Source organism: Macrobrachium nipponense, chromosome 22 (genome assembly GCF_015104395.2).
Source record: "Macrobrachium nipponense isolate FS-2020 chromosome 22, ASM1510439v2, whole genome shotgun sequence".
NCBI classification, from domain to species: Eukaryota; Metazoa; Arthropoda; class Malacostraca; order Decapoda; family Palaemonidae; genus Macrobrachium; species Macrobrachium nipponense.
Window position 1 is genome coordinate 29,721,285 of NC_087213.1, and position 26,279 is coordinate 29,747,563.

The 26,279-nt window shown below is 36.1% G+C and overlaps 2 protein-coding genes across 8 annotated transcripts in view; one reads left to right on the top strand and one right to left on the bottom strand.

Moving 5' to 3' along the window:
• Positions 1–16,142, top strand: part of LOC135198563 (G-protein coupled receptor GRL101-like) — a 127,936-nt gene extending 111,794 nt beyond the window's left edge. For 3 of the 4 annotated variants that reach the window (XM_064226263.1, XM_064226265.1, XM_064226264.1), the window contains exons 17-27: positions 147–290; positions 935–1,006; positions 2,446–2,517; positions 4,376–4,447; positions 5,685–5,756; positions 9,830–10,028; positions 10,780–10,978; positions 12,359–12,598; positions 12,921–13,141; positions 13,306–13,459; positions 15,372–16,142. In XM_064226263.1, the coding sequence (XP_064082333.1) occupies positions 147–290; positions 935–1,006; positions 2,446–2,517; positions 4,376–4,447; positions 5,685–5,756; positions 9,830–10,028; positions 10,780–10,978; positions 12,359–12,598; positions 12,921–13,141; positions 13,306–13,459; positions 15,372–15,811 (1,885 nt within the window). In that variant the 3' untranslated portion in view covers positions 15,812–16,142. The remainder of the gene's footprint in view (positions 1–146; positions 291–934; positions 1,007–2,445; positions 2,518–4,375; positions 4,448–5,684; positions 5,757–9,829; positions 10,029–10,779; positions 10,979–12,358; positions 12,599–12,920; positions 13,142–13,305; positions 13,460–15,371) is intronic. The other variant, XM_064226266.1, reaches the window with a different exon arrangement.
• A 4,679-nt stretch (positions 16,143–20,821) lies between these two features.
• LOC135198565 (solute carrier family 13 member 2-like) overlaps positions 20,822–26,279 on the bottom strand; it is a 34,223-nt gene continuing 28,765 nt past the window's right edge. For all 4 annotated transcript variants that reach the window (XM_064226267.1, XM_064226269.1, XM_064226268.1 and 1 more), the window contains exons 7-12: positions 24,185–24,298; positions 23,642–23,857; positions 22,751–22,845; positions 22,241–22,521; positions 21,761–21,898; positions 20,822–21,458 (exon numbers count right to left, since the gene is read on the bottom strand). In XM_064226267.1, the coding sequence (XP_064082337.1) occupies positions 21,330–21,458; positions 21,761–21,898; positions 22,241–22,521; positions 22,751–22,845; positions 23,642–23,857; positions 24,185–24,298 (973 nt within the window). In that variant the 3' untranslated portion in view covers positions 20,822–21,329. The remainder of the gene's footprint in view (positions 21,459–21,760; positions 21,899–22,240; positions 22,522–22,750; positions 22,846–23,641; positions 23,858–24,184; positions 24,299–26,279) is intronic.

Here is a 26,279-nt window from a genome sequence, read left to right on the forward strand (position 1 = left end):
TCAACAGAAAAAACAGTATTACAGAAAGTATTTACTGCTACAGCTCCATAATTTTCCTATATAACAAAACGACCAAAGAGTTGTGGAAACTTTTATGAAAGTGCGTGAATTAGTGAATACTTTTTTCCCCACCATTTTGCTTTCAGAGATCTCGCAAGAAACAAACTGAAGTTCTTGAGGAACGGCACATTCAAACATTTATGGAGACTGAAGGAACTTAACCTCAAGGACAATAATCTAACATACCTGAGGGAGGGGACGTTTACAGGCCTTCATAATCTCACCAATTTGTAAGTAATACTTGCAAAGAAATTTCTCTTACTCAACATGGAACATTGAAATGGTTCTCCCAAATGCTCACCCCGCGGTGTTTATTGTGAGCTTCGCACGTGAATTTGCAGTTAGTTTTCTAAGCATCCTTCCTTTTTTTGATAATTTCGATAGAACTAAGCAGCTAAATATACGTTTTCCTCAGAGATACTTCACCAACTTGCCTATTTCCCAAGCCAATCTCCACCAGCTCCTGGCACCCTATTCCCTCTTATTCTAATTAGAACCTTTCATAAAACGTTTTTTTCGAAGTAACTATTAACAAACGTTCGTATTTCCCTAAAATCCGTCATTTTACCCTTGCAGTTAATTAGGTCTTTCCATACTTTTGTACCCTTTTCAAGAAGCATATCATCAATTCTTACAATTCCATGAAAAATTCATAAATTATTGTAAGCAGATGCAAGAGCATCCTTTACACGAGTTTTGTTCTTTCTACAATCTGCATATTTCTCTGAAATGTTACTTTTTTGCCATATTTTCCCCTTGGGGACATCATTACCTTATTTCCCGAAGAGGTTCGTGGTTTCCTCAACTTTGATCTAATTGTTAGTTTTGATACACTTTTTCGTCAGTACTATGTGTCCTATTTCTTCTTTTCCAGGCAACTTACAGGAAACCAGATACACTCGTTGGGCCCATTTGCTTTCTCCGGCCTCCTTACCATCTTAAACTTGTAAGTAAATCAAATATTTTCTTACGTTAATTATTTTGCGCAGAAGAGTTCAATGCTTTTTAAGATCTCTTTACTGAATAGTTCGAAGACATGCAACAAGGCAAGAAAAACAAAAGCATTTGCAGCGACATTTAATCAAGGATGAAGTTTGACCACAAAATAACTTTAACCTGCCCACAGCCAAAATCCTACCTCACAAAAGTATTACCTTACACACACTGGTCCTAATTCTATAAAGTTACGGCAGCTTTTCATTCTGTTGCCTCTTATTGTCCTTTTTGCGTCCTCAGTAGCACTTCCACAAATATCATTTACGTAATTTATATTATCATTTGGAATTGTTCTACTAATATTTTATTATAAGATAGAGTCATCATCCCTGTGTAGGGTTGTACGTAAAACAAAAACAAGAATATAAATGTTCCTTGCAATCGATTTTGCTGTTGTGAACTTTAGTTAAGAATACAATATTTAATCACAGGGTCATTTCTATCCTGTTTATTGTGTATGTATACGTGTAAATTCACAGATGTATGTATGTAAGGATTTCGCAAAACCTAGAAATATCCTAGTAGATGACAAGGAATTTGAATAGCCATGAGTATGAATATGAATATGAAATTTAGGCCAAAGGGCAAGCGTTGGAACCTATGAGGTCATTCAGCGCTGAAAATAATGCTGAAACAATTGTTAGGACGGGGTGGAAAGTAAGATGGAAGAAAGAATACGACTTGAGGGTTGCAGCTGGGGACCGAAGGGAAGCTGCAAAGAACCTCAATAATTAGTTTTTTCATCCTTCCCAGGTATATGGGTTGATATAACGTGTAAATCTCACTCACGTCTTTTTAATTTATCTGGAAACTTCGGGTACCCTAATCATGTACAAATTTAAGCGGCACATTAACACTGCTAGAAATCTGATGATGATTATTTATTACAGTAATAAAGACAGCTGTTTGGTTCAATATTAGCAGTAGACCTGTTTCGTAAAAAGAGAGCATGAGGCTCATTATGTTATCTCTGGCTTCACGCTCGTTGTTGAAAGTTAGGACTCATTTTGAGTCCTATGTGAAATATATTTCTTTTTACAGTTGGTTTCAATGCTTTATTTTTGTTTTTACTGGGAGGGATCAAAGATCCACCCTTAGATTGATGCTAGAATTAAATGAGATAAATTGAATTATTTTGTTGTGAATGACCACAAAGTGCAATGTAAAAGATCAAAGGTCGTTGAGGATCTGATGCAAATTAATTTGTTTCATGGGCCACAGCATTCCTGCAACCAAACGGGAAATTGAATTCCTCTGCATTCTATCCCAGCTATTTGTTGATTTATCGAATATAATCGCTTCCGTGCAATGCTCAGCAATTCACAAATAATATAGCGGTCACTGAAAGTGAACTGTAGAACGTTCTTTTATTTTCGTTCTTTTTTCCAGGGATCTTAGTCATCAAAGGCTGACTCACATCGCCCCCAAAGCTTTCCATGGCCTCAAGAATCTCAAAGCTTTGTAAGTAATCTCCGTTTTTCTTGCTGTCTTTCAGAATTTTATGTTAGTGACTAAGAGAGAGAGAGAGAGAGAGAGAGAGAGAGAGAGAGAGAGAGAGAGAGAGAGAGAGAGAGAGAGAGAGAGAGAGAGAGATTGTTCGGCAAATAATAAACTGAGTTTTCTTCTTAACTCGAATTGGCGTTCTAATTATCATTCATAAAGAAAATTAATTTCAAGTTTTGAAATTGGCTCTGTAATAAAGTACACCTTAAGAGAAGAAAACTTCAGGTTGTGATGGAATCACTGTGACAATGATTTTAGCTGCAACGGAAATGACACTTTGTATACAGACTTGGTCTGTCCTGTAAAATATGGAATGAAGAAACAAAGCTTCATCATTCGAACTGGAAGTCATTGCTACGGTGCCAAAGGTAGGGTGACCTGAATGAATGTGGTTTCTGGAGAAACATTGCAATTATGTCAATTGCAATCAAATGCTATTTCATCTTAATTGTCGACCCCTTCCATACAATTTATAATGACAGAAACTTGATTGACTTAGAATATGCAAATGACGTTGCATTAATCAGAAATAACACAAGATTTGCAAATCTTGCATATTAGAATCCGTCACATATCTAGAGAGATGGGTCTTAAAATAAATCTAAGATAACAGAAATAATGACAGTCAGCACCAAAGGACGAAATTCATTAAATGAAGAAAGGATTAATGAAGTTAAAAAATAATTTACAAATATTATAGTGTCCAGTGCACGTCGTCTTGAGTCGGGATTCAGTGTGACATATATTTATATATATATATATATATATATATATATATATATATATATATATATATATATATATATATATATATATATATATATATATATAAATATGTGTGTCTGTATTTCTGTATGTATACGTCTATATAATGTATGTATACACACACAGAAGTGGTAAGAACTCACTAAGGGGAACAGTTGATCAATTATTGATTGAAAGGAAGCCACTTGAAAGGAGGGGGATAATTCAGACTTTGGTACCCATTAGTACCTCCGACCGGAAGCTTCTGCATTGGACCCAGGAGTCTCGAAGAAGGGAAACAATGCAACCCGTTTATAATTGAGGCTACAACTTTAAAGGCGAATGCTGAAGTGTATTGTAAGGAATTCTCGTTATATGATTGTATTTATACACTCTACTTTGTTCTCGTGCAGGATTCTTGCTGAAGGAATTCCCTGTCAGAATATCTATCCTTTGTCTTATCTTGTACTAACTTTCATTATAAATGGATTAATAGTTTTATTGCTACCCCTATCAATCTTCATAAATATATTGTCTGGTCTCGTTTTGATTAATTATATTTGTAATGTTTCATCATACTTGACATGCTATGTTTCTTGTCTAAAAGTATCATTACCTTTTATGTAAATATCAGTCACTGGGTATATTCATGGAACAAATCATACAATTCACGTTATATGTTTCAGTGAAATTTACTTAACTCGTTACATTTTTCTCTATCAACGTAAACAACATTTGGTTAATTTTTGCTCTTTCTCGTCTGGGATAAGCTTTTCACAACTCATGCTGAAAACGATGTGTTTATTTATCTATTTCCTATTATCATCATTTTTTTTCCTGTTTTTGAGAATGAATAAATATTTCGTAGTTTTCTCCTCACTTCATATGCTAACTTTTGAATACATGTCATTGTTTACGATCTTCTAGACTTTGATATAATTCCTTCTGGAGATTAAGTAAAGATTTTTTATTTTGTTATTTGTAACAATAATTGCCAACTCGGCAATTCCTACCCAAGTTGCATCTATGTTGTCAGCTTGTCAGTGAACTAATGAGCCGATTTCATCAACAGGTTCTTACAAAACAACAACATTACAACTATCGACGAAAAGACATTCTTTGGATTGCACAACCTGAAAAAGTTGTAAGTTTCTTTGAACGGTTTTATGCTCTCTCTCTCTCTCTCTCTCTCTCTCTCTCTCTCTCTCTCTCTCTCTCTCTCTCTCTCTCTCTCTCTCTCTCTCTCATCATAACATTTGAATTGCTATTTCAGAATTAACAAGTGTTGTGGAATGCTTAAAGGTATCGTCGCATTGTTAGGATTCGTAATTCGTATCGAGTACAACTTCTGGAATTTTAACTAAAAAATAAACAAATTTGTAACAACATTGTTTAGTATAACTTAAGTGCAAATCTTTCTCAACTTCTAATGAGTACTGGAAATAGCTCTTGGTCCTGATGCAAAAGAAGCCAACCACTTGATTTTTGCTCACTAGCTTAATGAAACGCTTCAGTCTTAACATTTGTTTCAACGAGTCTAGGAGTTACATTCCTATCCTTAAAAAAAATACTTTTAGAAGTAACGCCTTATTCATAAGAAATGTCTTTAAGGAATCTCAGGACATGATTCTTCATTGAAGAGTGGATAAAATAAAATGATTTTTAAAATAAATTAATCTTATTATGCATTTAATTCTTGCAGCATTTCGTTAAACTACACTTCTATAAAGCTGGGCGTTTTGAAAGATAGTTAGGTTATTATCTCATCTGTTTTCATTAACTGCTACGCTTTACTTTGCTACCCACAGACCATGTTTTCCTTATGCTATATATACATTTGCCTTATGTATTGGAATATATATTTGCTATCGTCGTATACCCCTCTTAATGAAAAACCTATAATGAACAGTACTTTGGTTCTTGTATTATCTACAGTAGACCTTACTTCCCTGTGTTGGTACTTTTAGGCTCCTGTTCCAAAGCCGCCCTTTTCCAACATCTGTTTTCCTCCGCCTTTCTCTAAATTTTCATTTCATACTAAATCTAGTCGTCGCATGAAAGTTGTCTTAACCCCTTCCCAATCAATCAAGGCAATTTATCATTTCATTTTGGCTTTTGTGGTTGATCTGGTCTTTAGCAGCCTACTGATCACTGACTGCGTTCTCCTTTTGGGTTTACTTTGAATGCCAACGTCCTCTGCAGTGGGGAAATTGCTCTACAATGTGTTAGACAAACCAATGAAAAAGTATTGCTGAAAGTCAACTTGTCTAAGAAACTCATCCCACACCTTTCTCTCCCCCTTCTCCCTGTATGTATATTTTGCTAAACATTATGTCGAATGCGTAGAAATCGCTAACTTTTACGCTTTTTTTCCCCTACAGGAACCTGAAAGAAAATCCTCTAAGCAACGTAAGCAAAGATACCTTTGCTGTTCTTCCAAATCTGAACACACTGTAAGTAGAGCTGTTAGTTGATCTTAAGGAAATATAATTTTTTCATAGTTCATTTATAGTTAATTATACTAGATTTTGAGTTCAAATAACCATTAGCTACACCTGTGAGTTAGTTTTCTCTTATATAACCTTTTCGTTTTTTTATTTGAGTCTCCTTTGTTTGACTGGAAACGCGTATTAATACTTTGTTGTTGACAAGATATCTGAAACAACAGTATCATAACCATTTGTCAGTGATCTCTATTTTACATCTTTTCATTTTAATATTTCATTGTATCTTTCTTCTCTTTCATCAAGTTTCGTTTAGACTCGGCCTCATCTGTCAACTCTGATCATGATAGTTTAGGTACACACAAACCTGTAATCTAGTTAAGTCTGCACCACAAGGCACATATATTTACCCACTCATCCGTCGTCTCTTACCAGTAACTTATATTGCGTTCAAGATCGCATAGTCAATATAAATATGCTGATGAAAATCAATATGGCTCGTTTTGACATTGTACTTTCTTCTTGAGGAATACTAAATCAGCATGTTGTATCTATCTATCCGTATAGGAATGAAAGGTAATTTGTCTGCTCAGATGACGTTGTCTCAATTTTTGTCTAATCAAAATCTTACTACTTTGCGGCTCATGAACAACAGCTTTAACCATGAAACCCCATTTTCATCTAGTTTCATAGTCTCTGATCTCATAAAAAAGGCAAATTACGAAATTCACAAGACTTATGTTCATCGTAGAAATTGTAGGTGCTACTTCCAATAGTATACGAGCAATTCGTAAATAATTGACTAAATTTACACAATAAACGTTTATATGAAGCAAAGCAGTGACAATTAAGAGTATATAAATAAAACTCTCTGGTCACCTTCCGGAATTGAAACTATTATTTTCCTTTGTGTTAATGTGTGCTTTGGATGAATCTGGCGTTAAATGTCGATAGACTCCTCTTTATATACTGCAATCATGTGAACCACAGAGGGAAACCGGGGTATTTAGGTCGGGAAAAAAAAAGTGAAAAAGAAGAATGTATTTAACCTAACCTAAGGGGTGACCTTACCTGAACTCCCTCTCTTAACCCAAGCTACAAAACTAAATAAATATTAATAGAGTTGCAACCAACCTACCAAACCTAACGTAACCTAACCTAGCCCACCAGGTCCACATTTATAGTGCGTGATGTTACTTTAAAAACCTTCAATAAATCTCAACTTAATCAGAATGAGAACAATATGTCCGAGCCAGTATCTCGACTACTAGGCCTATCCTACTAATTTACTACCGGCATGAACATCAGAAACATTGGAAAGAAACGCAGTAAAATTTACCAAAATCATATTTGCAACTTCAGAATACGATTGTGGTTTCAGTTAAAATGTACCAAAGGACCAAACCCTCAAAGAGAAACCTTACCTTAATCAAAATCAGAACTTGCAGGAGTAGGCTATCATGGGGATGTCAGGATCCAACTTTGATGTTTCACTCGCTTTCCATTTTCCCCCCAAACAAAAAACCGACTTCCCAGTGTGGTCGCCCATATTTGTAGGATATAAGAGGTTCCAGTGTCTTTTAAGCTATTACTATGTTACTGAAATGAATATCGCTTAAAAACAACACGTTGGATATGAATTCAAAGCAGCCGAAATGATCTAAGGAACATGGGTTACCTATCCGCACCGAAGAAGGAATCGGGACTCAGAATTCCTGCCAGTTTTTTTCAGGCAACGCCGGAATTCCAAAATCTCACTTAATTGGTGAAACTCTGTGCCAAAGAAACAACTACGTTTCAGCATTGTTCGTGTACCCACAATGCACCGTAACAAAACAAAACAAAAAATTCGGATCGGGAGCACCACTCGCATGACCGTCGAAACATAACCTGGAACTTAGAAAAAGTCAAAGTACCTATTACATTCGTCGGTAACTATCTGAGTAATAGTGTATGTGTGTATGTATGTATGTATGTATGTATGTAGTATGTATATGTATGTATGTATGTATGTATAGGTTATATATATAATAAGAGGCTCGTCATTTGGAGGGTGAAGGGGCACTTGCCACCCCCTCAGGACACTGTTGGGTCCCACCAAGATTTGGTTTGCACCCACCACTCTTGCCTTTGAAATAATAATAATAATAATAATAATAATAATAATAATATCAACAGTACTTTCTCTTTACCCTTATATTGTCATTCCTAATACTAGTTTTATGCCACTATATATATATATATATATATATATATATATATATATATATATAGTGTATATATATACATATATAATCATCATCATCATTAGCCGTTGCTAGTCCTATGCAGAACGAAGGCCCCAGACATGTCCTTCCATTCCCTTCTGTTTATGGTCTTTCTATGCCATTCTATACCCCCAAATTGTCTTAGCTCGTCAATCCATCGACTCCTCTTCCTCTCTTCCCATCTCCTGCTTCGTTTGCATGATATATATATATATATAAATATATATATATATATATATATATATATATATATATATATATAATATATATATATATATATATAATTCTTCTATTAAAACAGGATACATCTCAAGTATAGAAGGCCCATTAAAACACTTTGGTTTAAAGCTAAGGACTATATATGGAGTATTTCGAATCAGTAATTATAAACTCTATCAAACCTGCAGATATGATTTGGCTTCGTTATGTAGACTAACATACTGGAACAGTGAGTGGGGCGACTTTGATGTCTTTCTACCAAAATTAAATTCTTTAGTCCCAAGCATAAAGTTTCAAGTAAAATGGGAAAACAATAGCCAATTCCCCTTTTTAGATGTCTTAATCATCAGAGCTAATAACAACTACATATTCACTGTTTTCAGAAAAGCGACATTCTCAATTTCTTATATTCATTTTTACAGCTACCATGACATTTCAGTTAAATGCGGCATAGCAAGTAACCTATTCCTTAGAGCCCTGAGAATTTGCTAAACAGAATTTCTTAACAAAGAGCTTGAAACAATCAGAAATCAACTTATCTTGTTAAAATACCCAAAGCACATAATAGAAAAAAACATGCATAAAGGAAAGAGCATTTTTTGCAAACCCACAGAAAACAAAGAAAACGAAAAATACACAAACAAAATCGTAATCCCTCACGCGGGCAATTTACGAGAGATCACAAAAACCTTGGGCCACTCCAACCATTTCATCTTCACTTATCCGAATACACTAGGGAAATCATTAATCAACGTCCAGCAGAAACCAATTTGTAAAGACGTAGTTTATGAAATTCCCTGTAGGGACTGTGATAAGTCATACTATTGATACACATGTAAATCTCTCTCGGAGAGATTAACTCAACATAAATGCTCAGTTGGATATGGTCAAAATAGTTCGGCAATTGGAACTCATCCCGAATTTTATACAAGAGCAGCTGTCGATACAAATGTCAAATGGTGGAATCTTCACTAATAATATAACAAGATAATAGGACAAACCTTTCCATTGAAGCCTGGGATTCGGACCATATAGACAATGTCTTCCTTAAGGCAACCATGAGGAGGATTAAAACAATTAACAGAACCTACGGCAGCTCAGCGACGGCCACAGGCATCACCTAACGGCATTTCTCCCACTATAAGTTTCACCAATGTAACTTCTTATGTCATTCACTACTTGAAATGGGTGGTAGCCAGACCATCAAAATATAGTCCTTAGCTTTAAACCAAAGTGTTATAATGTGCCTTTTATATATATATATATATATATATATATATATATATATATATATATATATATATATAGCACACCTGTTTGCTGCTTTATTAACTCAATACTGCTCTTATGCGGTTTAAAAATGCTCCAAAATGCGCCCTCCCCACCTACGTCCAGCTGATGGGGCTCGCTTTGCTCGTCACTCTACTCATACTATAAGTTCTAAACCTTTAACCCCCACCCACTAAGACAAATCTGAAACGACGCCACTGTGTAGTATGTGTGCATGCATGTACGATTGAAACGTACACAAACGCACTGTAATCAGCTCTTTCACACACTGACTGACTCCTTTGCTCTTCTTGTTGTCATTTCCAGTATCACAGACGAGTGGCATTGGTGCTGTCTCGCCCCACAGGTGGAGACCTGCTTACCCAGAGGGGATCAGTTTTCTTCCTGCGAAGACCTCATGTCTAACATCGTTCTTCGAGTCTTCATCTGGATCCTGGGGCTGACTGCCTTCGTTGGCAATTCCTTCGTCATCCTGTGGAGGATCCTCTATTCAAGTGGGAATAAGGTGCGTTGATGGGAATGGATGATGAGTATTCGTACTCTCTTTATGAATGGGTCCTATTTGAAAATTTCTCCGTCTGTATCTGTCTTGATCTATACACACGTTACAGGTCTACCCTAACCATCAGTGCCTGTAGATGTAATGTTAAAAAACAGGGCTTTCTCCCTTTTTCTTATGCAGTTATCCTCCGTTTATTATCGATCATTTTTTCCTCAATTCATTTTGTTGTTCAGTCACTATTATCCTACTCTTATCATCATACGGAATTATTATCTCTCTCTCTCTCTCTCATACAATTATCCTTCGTTTATTATCGATAATTATCTCCATTTTCCTTAATTAATTTTCCAGTTCTTCAATCATTATCATCCTAATCATATCATCATACGGAATGAGTCTCCCTCTCTAATCCAGTTATCCTAAATTCATCATCGATAATTATCACAAACATTTAACCTCGATTCACCAGTTGTCTTTCAGTCTTCATCATCCTAATCATCATAAGAAATCTCTCTTTCTCTCTAATGTAATTATCCTTCGTTTATGATTGATAATCATCACAGACATTTGCCCCTAATTAAATTTCCGGTTCTTGTTCGTATTATCCTATTATATTTGTTGTTCAATCATTAATATTATCCTAACCATCATCATCATCCTCATTCTAACTGACGGACCTCATTTCGCGACGATTGACATCGATAGGACTCGTTTGATGCGACTCATAATAAATCCTTTCAAAAATCCGTTCCAGATGCACTCCTTCCTGATAGTGAACCTAGGTATTGGGGACCTCCTGATGGGGGTCTACCTCCTCATTGTGGCTGCGGTCGACTTAAATTTTCGGGGCAACTACGCGGTGCACGCGAAGGAGTGGCGGTCGTCGACCCTGTGCCAAATAGCAGGCTTTATCAGCACCTTCTCGTCCGAGCTGTCTGTTTTCACCTTGACAGGTGAGCAGCCAGTGGAAAGTTTCTTCAAGAATTTGAGGAGAACTGCAAGATAAGATATGATAATTGCTGAATATTTGATTAAATAAGTGTAATTGCAATAACCCTAACGACCAGCAGATTCTCTCCATATCTCTGTACATAAACACACGCACACACACACACACACACACACACACACACATATATATATATATATATATATATATATATATATATGTATATGTGTGTGTTCATAAAATATTTTGTTATATACACACATACAGTACGATATATACATATGTATATGTGTGTATTTATAAAAAATTAAAGGAAAATGAAATTTGGGAATAGCTTGAAATTTTGGAATAGCTTCATCTTATATTTATGCTTTGGACATCTGGAAATGCGCGTTTGTCTTTAAAACTGTCCCGTGACATTGCCATAATGCTCAACATATTTGCTTGTTTCAGCAATTCCTAAAAGTGTTCGAAGGCATTCCAGCATGGGAATGAGGTTGGAGAATTGTTATATGATCCTGAATTTCACAAAGATTAGTAAGAGCTGGGGTATCTATTTTAATCTTTGATTACTCTTCCAACTGTACATGAAGCTCTCTCTTAATATTTGTTTCATGTGTTGGGATATGAAACTAGTCAAAGTACTTTAGAAGTTTACAAAGGATATGTAATTACAAATTGTATGATAAAACGATAAGGTATGAATGTGTAGTGGAATCGTTGATGTTTGCAGATGACAGGGCTGATTGGAGATGCTGAAGAGGAACTGCTATAGCTGGTAGAACTTTAATATTTGAAAGAGAAGAAAACTTACTCTAAATGTGAGCAAGACTAAGACTACGGGTATAAAAGAAGGATTCCAGGAAGATGAAACAAAGAGCATTTGTATGGATAATAGAAGGGTGTGAGTAAAGGTTTGTAATAGGTGTAGGAGACTGGAATTGTCTTTAGAAGCCAACATGAGAATGCATAAACGATTATTGAGCTAACTCTCCTCCTTGGAGGTGAAGTACATGTGTTGAATACACATGAAAGAAAAAAGGTTGAAGTTGCAGAAATGAACTTTTTGCATAGACTATGTGGTGGCAGAATTATTGATAAGGTGAGAAGCGTGAAGATTAGAAGGAAGGAGGGCAAATTCAACATAACTGAAAGGCTAGTAGCTCCAGAGTACTTTGAGATGGTGCGGTTATGTGGAAGGAATGCATTGTGATTCAGAAGTGTTACGGGGAACGAAAGGAATGGGAGTGCAAAAATGCGTGCAAGACAAGAGTACATGCATCGGCGAATAAAATTTAAGTATTAGCGTGAATTGATTGTGGTAATAGAGTACGTACTTATCATATACGTATTTATTCACGAGTTTGTGATTTGTCTTTGCCAGTGATCACGGTCGACCGCCTTATGGTTATCAGGTATCCGTTCGGACTTCGTGGACTAAGCAGGGGGCTTATCCCACTGGTAATGGCGGGCGTCTGGCTGGCTGTAGCATTCTTCTCTGCTTTGCCACTGGCTCCCATACCCTATTTCAACAACTTCTATGGAAGGTCCGGCGTCTGTCTGGCATTGCACATCACAAATGAGAAGCCTAGTGGATGGGAATACTCAGTCTTTATATTCTTAGGTAAGGAATAACATTTGTTTAACAGGGTCAAGAATGAGATGATATCTAAACTTGTATAGTTCTACATTTCTGGGAAGTTATGAATTTCAATCCATTCAGGCTGTGTTATGCTTTGATATTGAAGGGTTAGTTGAATTCCATTCTACCGAAGATGCATTTCCTCATTTGTAATAATTCTGAGTGAATTTGCTATTATCTATAAGATATCTTTCCAAACATATATGGACAATAATGTTTGATGGTCCCGAATTATACCTAGATATGTATTTATTTCACCATGCCTACCAGCTCGTACTGACTTGATATTCTAATCTTCCTATAGTTATAAACATGATCAACTTCGCCGTGATTGCAGTCAGCTACGGTCTTATGTTTTCAATGGCTCAGCAAACTCGTTTGGCCGTCCGCAAGAGACCCGACACACAAGGGGAAGGCACAATGGCCACAAGGATGACCCTCATTGTAGCTACGGACGCCGCCTGTTGGCTTCCCATTATCTTCCTGGGGATCATCTCTCTCTGCGGCGTGTCAGTCCCTCCGAAGGTTGGTGAGGTTTCTTTTGGTTGTACTTCAACTTCCTGAAGACAAATATGATATTATATAGGCGTGTCAATTTATGATTACAGGTAGGCCTCTTGCTTGGTATGGATATAGTATATGGTATTTTAACGTTGTATCGTTAATAATAATAATAACCTCTCCTACAGGTGTTCTCGTGGATAGCAGTGTTTGTCCTTCCAGTGAATTCTGCAGTTAATCCTGTTCTCTACACGTTGTCTACTGCACCTGTTAGGACTCGTATGCGTACCGTGAAAGATTTCGTTTCTTTCAGAGGTAGTCAAACTTCCTCTACCTCAAGAGGTCTCTGCTTCATTATTCAGTTACTTAACGTGCATGGCTTCAGTGAGCACTCATTTTCCTTTTCAGTTAGGTCTATCTATTTATTCATTGTTGTCTGTGGTACTGTAAGTTTTTTTCTTTGCGAAGAGGTACCCAATATTTAGCAGAAATAACCTATTGTTTCTGTAAACTTTATTTTCTAGTACTAGAACTGATAAAAGCTCTGAGAGGAATCGGAAGAAACTTCCAAGTATCTTAGTATAACTCAGTAAGTTATATGTGCTTTTGGTCTTCAGCGAAAATGCTCAGCAGTAACCTAAAAGACAAAACTTGTCCACGCTTCAGTGACAAAAAAATGTAAGATGAAGATTTATGATATGAAAAAAAATCTCTTTCAGTGAAGGCTACATGGTAAGCCACCCTACAAGGCTCCAGGAAAGAGATAAAAAAAGTTGTCTGAAGTAACACTCGATTGCCAATTGGTCAGACAGATGATCAGATGGTGTAGTAGTGGTGAAGCCGTGAAAGGTATTGTCAATGATAGATTTTGAAACGAGTCTACGTGATAGGTAACGCTGATTGCAAAGTGTAGCTTAGATGTATGGCAAGTTGAAGCCTATCTATGACTTTGGTTTTCAGGCTGCCATGCAAGTGATAGACGAATCTAATTAAAGAAATTACTTAAATACGTGTGTTTTGTGAAGGTTTGGGTTTCAGAATTTGATTATTTACAGTAAACCAACTTTCTTGACTATGGAAATCCTCGAAGGTTTCAATTATTCGCGAAAAAGAGCTAAATTAGATGCAGTTTTAATCTTGAGAACCAAACTTCATTTTTATGATACATCCCATCAAAGCGCTTGAATTTCTTCCTATAATTTTCCTGTGGCATTCGGTTATATAATATATATATATATATATATATATATATATATATATATATCTGTAAGTATATATATACATATATATGTGTGTATAAAGAAAGCTGGTCTGCTGTATACTTCTATATTTTTGGAACACCCCATAATATATGCTTATTTAATCGACGTGTACGGCATTAAATTATAAGTCTCTTAAGCGAGTTCATATACTGATGAAACGACAAACGCGTGAAAGGCATCAGTCTCTTATCAGTTATTATTACAAAAATACGGAAATGGTTTTTTTTTATTTGTGGGGGAGGGGGGGGGGAGGTTTTGGTGTGGTGTGTGGCGGGGTAGGGTTAGTGAGTTAAGGGCAGGGCGTTGGCGTACTTGCATGTTATTGTTAAATGCCATGTTATTCTTGTTGCCTTTACGAAGTAGTTTCCACCATTACGGATTGGTGCGTGCGTGTGTTTCTGTGTGGCCTTTTAAATATATGATAGAAATGATACGTGCTTAACCATCAAAACATCATTCTGGTAAAAGATTAATGCTGCAAGAGATGTTATGAAAGATGCAACACGCGTCTCATGAAGTCTGACATTGAGGACATAATGGAAGTTACTTTGAACTTAAGCACCGTATGCATTTCTTGAGGGGTCTTTGCAGCGTCACTTCGGCTCTTCTTAGCTGCAACCCCTCTTATTCCTTTTATTGTGCTTCCCTTCATAGTCTCTTCTTCCATCTTACTTGCCACCCTCCCTAATAGTTGTTTCATAGCGCAACTGCGAGGTTTTCCCCGTTACATCCTTTCAACCTTTTTGACTCGCAGTTTCAATTTCAGCACTGAATGACCTCATAAGGCCCAACGTTTGACCTATGGCCTACATTCCATATACCAATTAGAACTTTAAATTTAAATGACAAGAATGAAAAATGAGTAAAATCTATTCATGAAAGAGTTTCATCGCTCTTAGCAGCCAATTGACACTTAACGTTTTTATTGGTCATCAACTCATTCTTTGCTATGAAAGTAATCCAATTTCTTTTATGGTCTTCCTCCTTTACAGGGAGTCGAACGATGTCGACGTCACTCAAAAACCGGATGATCACCGATGCTTCAGAGGTTCCGAATTTGGCTGAAACGGAGGTCCGTTTGATTAAGTCCAGACCGTCGGTTCGCGTGTACACACCTGTGCGCCAGGAGACACCCTTGGAATCGGGGGGCGGCCCTGACATCTCCAACAACAGCAACTGGAACAGCAAAGCTGCGCTGAGGACGGCGGAATCTAACGGAAAGAGAGAGAACCATTCCGTTCCCGAAAATGAGGAATCTGCCGAGGAGTCGGAGACTTCGGAGCCCCGAGTTAAAAACCGCTCCGTTGGCGTCGACCACGACATTTCGGAAGTGATTCCCTTAAAGGATTTAAATAAACCTCTTCCAGTTCATAGGATAAACTACAGAAAATTTAAGAGCAGGAAAAGTGTTACAGGTCACCTTTACGATTAATACCTATCTATATATCTACCATGGAAAGTGAAAGTCCACGAGGAAAGTGAAACAACAAATTGCGAGACCTCCTGCGTTTAACTTAAGCCTTTTCAAGCAAATTTCATATAATGGAACAAACGATTATAAATAAGGCTCAGTTTCACAAACAACTTATAAAACTAAAGGCGTTATATAACCACTTCAACACATACTAAAGCCATTACTTTTAGGTTGGTCGTCAGGAGAGGGTAAACCCGGGTATTTGGATACTATATAATGAGGCAAAGGACATCAACCATAACAGAGACTCTTTCGTTTCTTTTCTAAACCTCCTCCGACCACCTTGTGCGGGATGGGTTCAGGAGTGTATGGACCTGCAATTAGTTCAATAGTATTTACTTTGTCAGATGTATTACAGCAGATTCCTGGAACTATCTAGACACAATATTTCTACATCTTGTTATTATGCCACTAAAGGACTAATCAATCATGATTTTTCACCATGTTGCACAAAAAGAACATTGTTTTCCTGATCACCTCCTACTGAATATTTAAGGTGATTTCTTTTTACATTTACTTACATGTCTGGGCCAAATAAAATGAACCACAGTCCGTACATGGGATTTTATAAACAATGTTGCTATTCTGGTGAGGCCAGTATCTTAAATGAAATTTTTACGCCATTTCTGACATAAAAAAAAATTACATTGACATCAAATATTTTCAAAATGAGTTGTATAACATAACATAAGGTCCTAACTATTTCCCTAATGTTCTTCACACAGGAATTCAGACTGACGAAGCTTTTGATGCTGGCTAGAACACTGAACTGAGTACAACTTTTTATATTAATATGATGTCCAGATAAATAGTTTACATAAATCAAATTATATATTGCTTCTCTATATGTGCTAAAGTTACACTGAAAATTTTCACATCTAACAACCACGTACAAACAGAGCGACCGACCATATTTTTTTTTTCTCTCTAATGTGGATTTGACGGGGGGGCCTTTTTGCCGTGTTTTTATCTAGAGGTCTTTTAATCATTTTAAGAATAACATGTTTTTCTAATTCGGGATAACTGGTGACAGATGGTTAAACACAACTATACCTATAGTATCTATAAAATTTCCATTTAATAATGAGCGAACAATCACAACTACACAATTTAATCATTTCAAAAATTTTATGACTGTTGTGAGTGAATCCAATCTAGTTATTTCATTTTTAGAGATATTCCATGGCCGATTCAACTGTCAAACTGGCACTTTTGTAATAAGAACATCAAAACTTGGTAATCTGAAGTCATTACTGACAGCGATGCTATTGGGTTTCTGTTAGGTATACTGAATGAATCATTGCTGTCAGATTAGTTCCTAATATTTTGACAGCCGACACGAGACAAGAGCCTACAGAGTGGCTTCCAGAGGTCAGGATTTTTTTCTTACTGCGTTTTAACCAAGCCTTATAAATATGGTTACTTTGGAGAATCATTGGAAAACCGAGAAAATCGTGTAAGTACCACTATCACTTAATAAATCTTCCATTTTTAAGACAGGAGATATGTTATCCATTTTAACTAAGTATCTGATTTATCGACCATAGTGAGGTGAATGGCTTTATCATTATCCATTTGGGCATATTAATCTTATTAGGAAATTTCGACGATGAACAACTAAAATCTTTGTCAATATCACAAGGATGATGCGGATGGGAGCTGAATTTTTCAAAGGAGGAAAAGAGGAGGACGCTATGGACAGAGTGTCTGGCACTGCTGAAAATTAGCCAATGATCAATTAACCAAACCCTAAAACACAAACAACGACTTTACTAATAATTTTACAAGACAGCTTCAACTTGCCCTGTCTTTTCGTCAATGACCTAGATGTAGTGACGCTAGTTTTATTAGATATAATCAATCAATCAATTAATCGTCCAGTCGCTTTCCTCCAAGAGTTTCTTCAGTTTTCAATTAAGTTTCGATTGCGGGGTGTTTGTCCTTCTACATGAATTTTTGAAGAAAGCCTTTCCTCTATCTTTGTGATATGTTTTTTTTTTTTTTTCAACATGATAGCAATGAATTCCCTGACAAATTCTTCGCCGTACATTCTCTGGTGGAGTGGCAGTATTGCCTTTGGAAGCCCTAACATATATAGACAGCATCTCGGGATCTTGGTATGAAATCTGACGAGTTATGAACGAAACATTGTTTATAGAATCCCTTGTATGAGCTGTGACTTATTTTATCATTCTATTTGGTCCATACGAGTAGGGAACTGGTCAAAATAAATCACCACCAATATTCTGTTATAACGAGACAAAAGAATAAGTATTTTTGTACACCTAAGTGAAAATCAAAATTGACTGGTCCCATAGCAGTATGATCACAAAATATACAAAATTTCGTTACCAGAAATCTAAAATCTGTATTAATGCGTCTGACAAAGGAATACACTATTAAACTGAGCCAATGTCTAAACACTGCTTATAAAACCAAAACTTTCTTTGTAATTTTTTGTTCCACTGTATGAAGTCTTGCTAGATTAAAGGCAAAACATCTTGCACACTGGTGATTTCCTTGTGGTCATATACTCTGATTGAGATATATATATGTATATATATATATATATATATATATATATATATATATATATATATATATAATATATATATATATATATATATAATGTCGTACAGCCGACATCAAAGGTATTATCTGGGTTTCATGAATACTTCTAGTGCTGATAAGTCACTGCACTCTATGTTATATTTTCAATGCGTGAGGTATGTATGTATGTAAGTATGTATGTATGTATGTATGTGTATGTATATATATATATATATATATATATATATATATATATATATATATATAAAAGTATATCGAGCTACAAATGTCCTTTAATATCTAATTCGCTCTACCTCGGAATTAATATTTTCATATATGTTTAACCGAAGGGGAATTTTATCCTTAGAAGACGGAGCTGCAGCTCTAGCGACCATGAGTCGTGAAACGTCAGCAAAATATATGTACACGAGTACGATACCTTTCCCTATGGTTCGCCTGATGAGATATATATATATATATTATATATATATTATAATAATATATTAAATATATATATATAATATATATTATTATATTATATATATATATATATATAATTATTATTAAATATGATATATATATATATATATATATATATATATAATATATATACACATATATATAGATATATACATCGAGCTACAAATGTCCTTTAATATCTAATTCGCTCTACCTCAGAATTAATATATTTTCATACATGCTTAACCGAAGGGGAATTTTTTAGGCAATAAGAGACTTGTCGGCTCCCGAGCGTGAACCATCGAAACCAAACAAATCCAGGACGACAGTGAAGCTTAAACCCACACCGCCACCGCAAAAGGCTCTTGCGGTGGCGGTGTGGTAAACGTTTAAGCTTCACTGTCGTCCTGGATTTGTTTGGTAGCCTCTTGCGGTGGCGGTGTGGGTTTAAGCTTCACTGTCGTCCTGGATTTGTTTGGTTTCGATGGTTCGCGCCCGGGAGCCGACAAGTCTATTATCGCCAAGAAAATTTCCCTTCGGTTAAGCATATATGAAAATATATTAATTCCTGAGGTAAAGCGAATTAGATATTAAAGGACATTTGTAGCTCGATGTATGTATATGAATCACGGTAATGTGATATGACTCATATACATACATACATATATATATATATATATATATATATATATATTTATATATGTTTTTTTGTTGTTGTTTTTTTGAAAATATAGTACATAGTTCAATAGCTTCTCAGCACTTTTTCATTTCTTGCGAACTTTTTGTCTTGTGTTCATGAAATTCACATAACCCCTTATGTCAGCTGACCACATTAAGCACGATTGTGTATGAAAATCACTCCGAACCCCCCCAGGTTGTATATAATCCCCACAGTCATATAAACGAAAACCTCACTCTTGATAACAATAACAAAAATAATCTTCGAGTATCTTTCTTCTGAACTGTGACTAAAACAGAAAGTGTTATGGACGTACTAAAACAAACTTGACGAATTTTTCGAGACAATCTAGTGGTATCAGTGGTATCAGAAAACAAGGGAACATCTACCTAAAAACATTCACATAAATACAAAATACATTTATGCATTTTTGGATACTTGCCTGCGTTCTCTCGAGAGTAAAATCCTTCTGGAAATTTTGTTTAGAAAACTGGAAGTCACAGAGAATGAATAACGTGTCATAACGTCTATACTCAGGAGCTAATTCACAGCTCAGCTCATGATATTTTTCAAGTTCTATTCCCCACTACTACTACGATCACCTCAAGTGAGATCCTTCTGAGAGAGTCTAATTTCCCCCTAACAGTTTCAGAACCTCATTCTGACTTAATTTACGTTATTTGAAATTCGCTTTTATGCTCAGTATTAGCAACAGCAAAATAATTATGGATTTGGCTTTGCTGGTTGCCAATCGTTCAGAAAGGTATGTAGGAGCTTTCATAATCATTTTTCTTTTAGAAAAGCACCCCCACCCTGGTTAGGGCACAGCGCCCTAAATGAGGTTAAGAAGGTATGACTAGGTTTGGTCAGGCCAATGCATTCCAGGAAAGGTTAAGTTTGTTTTCACCTACGGAACCTGTTTCCGTCGTACTACGCTCGCCGCGAAAAATAAGAAAAATGAGACGGCACTAACTAGTCACAAGTGAAGTAGAGGAGCCGATTCGATATTTTAAATGAAATACATGAGAAGGCATCAAAAATGTTGATCCCACACCTCTCGCGCACACCCACCTAAATAGGAAGTGAAAGAAAGAGACGTTTTCTTTCTCCATAACCTAAAGAAAACGAATAACCGCGTCATAAAAGGGCACACTTCTTCCATACAACTGGCATCTCGCGCTCCATAACAGCAGTTTTTTCTTGGTTAATAGAAGGAACAAGACACTGAGAAGCGAATATAAACGCTACTCATAGATTAGAAATGTAAATAATACGAGGTAGAATACCATACATTCATTTATACATTATATCATCTAACGGCATAATTCTACTGCCGTATTTTGCACGATGTCCAGAAAATCTAAACTCTGAACATTTTGTCGAGTAATTACGACCTCGTCTTTGAATAATAATTATTTACAGTCACATAGTATTAACAGTGTTTGCTCAGCAACGGCCAGCTTAAAGTTATACATTTTTATATATAATTTTGTTTTTCTTTTCCTCACATATTTTAGCCGGTCCGGTGAAGTTAGCAAAGCATTTTCTAATAACAGTTGCATTTCCTACACTAAATCACTGTTCCAGGACCTGAATCTTCTCCAGAATCCACGATGCCGTGCTAAGGGAAGGAGTGGTCTAACCAGGGAAAGATGATCTCCTGTTGCTTAAGATGAAGCTGGTCTTTCGCCGGCCCCGGCTGTCGTTCCTGGACACGCCCGTAAAAAGAGGCCCACTCTTGTGCCTTCCCATACCCTCCATGCTATGCAACAATGCCCAAAGACCTTCCTATGAGACGGCAGACGAGTTGGCCCACGCAGGCATAGTGTGGAGGTCAAAAATGAGGACGCCAACAGTATTGGTCATCCCGGTAATAACAATAACACATAGCACGATCATGACGCTACCCGCCTTCATCTGTTAAAAAAAATATATATATATAAATCATAATTGCAGAACTAGAAGTCATCGTAACAGATAGAGACGCTGCAGTCCTTTACGAATCAGTCAAGAACAAGCTTGTAATACCTAAAAATAAGTGTAAATGAACATGAAACGCCATAAAGAGAAACAATCATGCATTCCTAAAAACGAAGTAACAGATTACAAGGCTCAGCTCTTACAATTTACCACGAGATAAAAGAAAGAAGTATTCAATGCTTGAGCCGCATACTACAAAATACTATACTACAAAAAATCGAATCTGTACAATACCGCACCATGTCTTTGATCTGCACTCCGGACACGTTAAAGACGATGGCATTTGAAGGCGACGACACGGGAAGCATGAAGGCGCAGGAACAGCAAATGGTGGCCGGTAACATCAGGTAGAGGGGGTTCACCTTGAAGTTCACAGCCTGCGAATAGTATATGGGATTCATCAAAGCTCGAATGAAAAAATGATCAATGAAGCTTAAAAAATAAAAAATCGAATACTCATAGTATTATTTGATTAATTCGGCCGGAATATCAAAAGTGCAATTGTTTTATATAAAAAAGAGGATATTGTGGCTATTACAGTTATACAGAAAAAAATTTTTTTGAAAAAATATGCAGTAGAACATCTCAACTTTTGAAAACCGTCATAAAAAAGCTGCGCAACAAAATTATGATTGTTTTCCTCAATTACCTCTTAAGATTACAAAGACATTTGACTTCATTGTTTACGAAAAGGAAGAAAAAAAATCAAAAAAGCCTACCATTTCCTTCAACACAGGCAGGAAAATGGACGCAGTCGGAGCGTTCGCTGTAACATCGGTTAGCGCAGTTAGGAAAAGACAAACACAGAACACTGTGGCTTCTTTGGGAAAGGCGTTGAAGACAGTGAGTTGCTGGGCCATCCAGGACGACAGGCCTGACTTCTTCCAGCCCTCAGCCATTGCTATGCCTCCTCCCATAACAATGAAAATTCCCCAAGGGATCCTCGCCTGGGCTACCTTCCAGTTGAGGCAACCAGGGGCTGCCGGGAGCGGGGTTTCGTCTGTGCGGGAAAATAAGCAAAGGACTTCAAAAAAGCCGTCTGCTCATAAAAGATGATATTTCTGCGGACAAAAAGGTCCTGCATCCTTGTTACATGAACAAAGTAGTTAACTATGAATAGGATTTTTTCAGTACAACTAAGATAAAAGTCTCTTTCTCAACACTCTGTCTATTTTTGTTTCTATATCTTTATTTATCTTTAAAACATACTCTTCGGCTGATCTTCTTACCTTTACTTGCGATGTTTTTGAAGAAGCTCAAATTAGCAGGTAAGGCGAAGAGGGCTAAAATTATAAGTATGACAGACGAAGCATCATTGATTTCACTGGAAACATCACATAACTCGATTAGCATTTCAAAACCTGATCAAGGTTCAACATACAATTTTCTGTGTCATGGTTCGTTCATGCAGTTTCACCGAATTTTATAAAATTTTCCTAAATTCTTTGATATGATGAAAGAAAATCGTGTTGATGACCATAACCAATTAACTTATTGAGCAGGTTCTTCAACAGTGGCCATGGATAATATATCAAGAGACAATCGGGTACTTCCAAGCCTGTGGATTTGGAGACCAACTGTTCAATCTTATTCTAAAAATAGGCTACCTTAAGAATGCTCTATTCTGGAATGAATGGAAAATGGCAGTTTTTTTTAAAGAAAATAACCTTGTTAAAAGTAAGAGTAATTATTGGCAGAAGGCTTGAAGCTCAGCTGAAAAACACTGCTAATCGGTTTCTGGTCCTTGGCGCTCTGCACCTCTTTCGAATTTATCATATAGTTCTGTTGGTAGCGTCGGTAGCCACCCACCACAGAGACAAATAAACTTTTTACACTAAATTGTGCACCCACTGGACACTCTTATGAAGCCTGGAACTTATGTGGCCATCACATCGCAAACTATATTGGAGACCCTTTTGATAAAACAAAAATATGCACGGCATTTTATAATAATGAGGTTCAAAAATCTCCCGTTTTAAAAGCGAAAAGCTTCATCGTGAATTCAGCGCTCATGATAACAATTTTCGAACAAAAAACGCCAACACAAGATGAATATGAATATAACCATGAGTAAAAAAATAAAAAAAAACAAATGGTAGAAGTGCAGAGCAAAGACTTACTATTTCTTCCCGGTGGCGTCTTTAAATAAATATGACCAGCCAGGAATGAATTCAGGAGACCGGAAGAACCACACCAGGACCATAACGATGAAGAGAGAGAAGACAGTGATCTCGTGGTGCGTCATTGGGCCCATTTTCGCATACTCGTCTGACATGATTTTCCTTTGCGCTGCTCCTTTGGCGGGGCTTAGTTCCTGAGAGCTTTGTCGCTCTTTCCTAAAGGAAGACAAAGCGAATCATTCGCGTAAGAAATCACTTAACTTGCTTCCATTTCCACTGTGCGTCTAGAGAAGGAACGCAAATGAACAGGGACTACGCAAGCGTTGGCGATAGTCATCAGTGCATTATATATTTTAAAAATTAAATAAATCAAATACATATCGTTTCTGTTCATGATAATCCTATCTGATTTAGGCATCAAGAGAGAACTGTAATTCAAAGAAACATCTTTCTTTTAACAATACTCGATACCAACGCCCCTATACTGGAACTAGCATTACAACTTTCCATAACAGAAATGTCCACGAGATTAACTCTGCTTACCGGCAAAGACCCACGAAAACGACTTGCAACCAGATCCAAGCTAAAGTCACACACAGCAGCATTCCGAGGATGCTGAACGCCATCCACGAAGCGAAGTTGAGACCAGTTGGCGTGCTGAAGGTGTACGAGAAAGTCATGTTAGATGATCAGTGAAATTTAAGTGAAAGAGTGAAAGAACTTTGCTTTCATAGTGAAAGTCGAAACTTATCTGTTTATTTTCTCAAGTAGTTTCAACTCAAAACTAGAGAGAGGAAAAGTATCGGTAATCTTTACAGTAAAGTGGATGCTTAGAAAATAGAAATTAAATTTTAGGATAGCTATAGGTATTATAAAATCTAAGTTAAAACTGTACACATAACTGCAAGTCAAAAGAGAATGGAATAGATCAAATGTTTGCTAAAGGTTTGATACTCAACTCAAAGCTTCATTTACGAACTTAAATAAGTAAAATTGAAAATTAGTTAATTGAACTAGTTCTATGAACCCACGAGTCATAGAGGCCACTGCCCTGTTGTGAGGTTACCGTAACAGTGTGTATGTATCATATTAACGAGATAAAATATAATTAGAACATATAAAGGCAGCTTTCAGAAAGCCTCAAAATTGCCAAACAGCGGGCCAAAACATCCTTGTCTTACCTCATCTTAATTACTTTTTGAATGATCCTACCTCTCTTTTCTTTTCAATCATATCTAATCCAGCTGTAAATTACTCTTAAAGCACCGGTCTCTTTGATTACCAATTTCGACAAGCATACTTGTTTACCTGACACCCTGCCACCTCCGGGATGCCTAAACCCTTCTGATTAATTCCCAAAACTCAGAGGACAAAAAATTATTATTAAAGCCATTGCTGAATTCTTTCGTGCTAATTGTTAGTGACTTTATTCCTAGATAAATATTTACTAAGACGCTGGAAGGCTGTGAGTTGTAGTGTCAACACCTCCAAATGGCAAAAGGCGTATGGTGGATATATATATAAACATATACTAAACGTAAATATATATATATACTATATATATATAATATATAATATATATATAATATATATAATATATATAATATAATATATAATAATTATATATATGGCAATCCCTCCAAATAGCAAAAGGCATTTGGTGGAAATATGTATATATACATACAAACACACACACACACACACGCACACACACACACATATATACTATATATATATATATATATATATATATATATATATATATATATATATATATATATATAATATATATATATATATATATATATATATATATATATATATATATATATATATATATATATATATATATATATATATATATATATATATATATATATATGATATATATAGTATATATATATATACATATATATAAAATTGAAATACCTCACAATGCCTTCTTTATCTTCTCGAAATCATACGCTTTCTGGACACCCTTGCTTTGTAGTGTCAACCGTATCCAAAAAGTGTGAAGAATGAGAGAAGTAAAGCGGCGTGGCTATTACAGGTAAATATATATATGGTAATAAGTGACCAGGACGATTCTATAAATACATATATATATATATATATATAATATATATATATATATATATATATACAAATATATTTATGTCGTGTGTACATGGGTAGGTGTGCATCGCCGTATGTATGTTATATAAAATCATTCATGAAACGTGTTGCAATAATATACTGGATAATATAATTAGGTATTCACATTCTTGTGTTTGAGAGGCCACGATTCATTTTCCCTAATCTATTCTTCCAATTTATATTTTTTATATATTCTTATTCTAACTTGATTGTGAAGAAGTCGATAAATCAGTTTAATTACTATCCTTAAGTATTTGCAAAATTTTATTTGTCATATGAATAACCTCCCATACGAGATACAATTGATCTTTTGCGTCACGCAAAGGCTCTTATTCACTTCAACCAAACGTTTAATTGTGGACCACCATTTTGCCAGGCCTCATATTGGCATCAGGCCTCTAACTGCATGCCAACTTGAATCAGTATCTCTGGTTTCACAGATTTACAACGACAAGAGTGCTACATTTGGGTCAACGTTCATCTTTTGGAGTACAAAATTTTA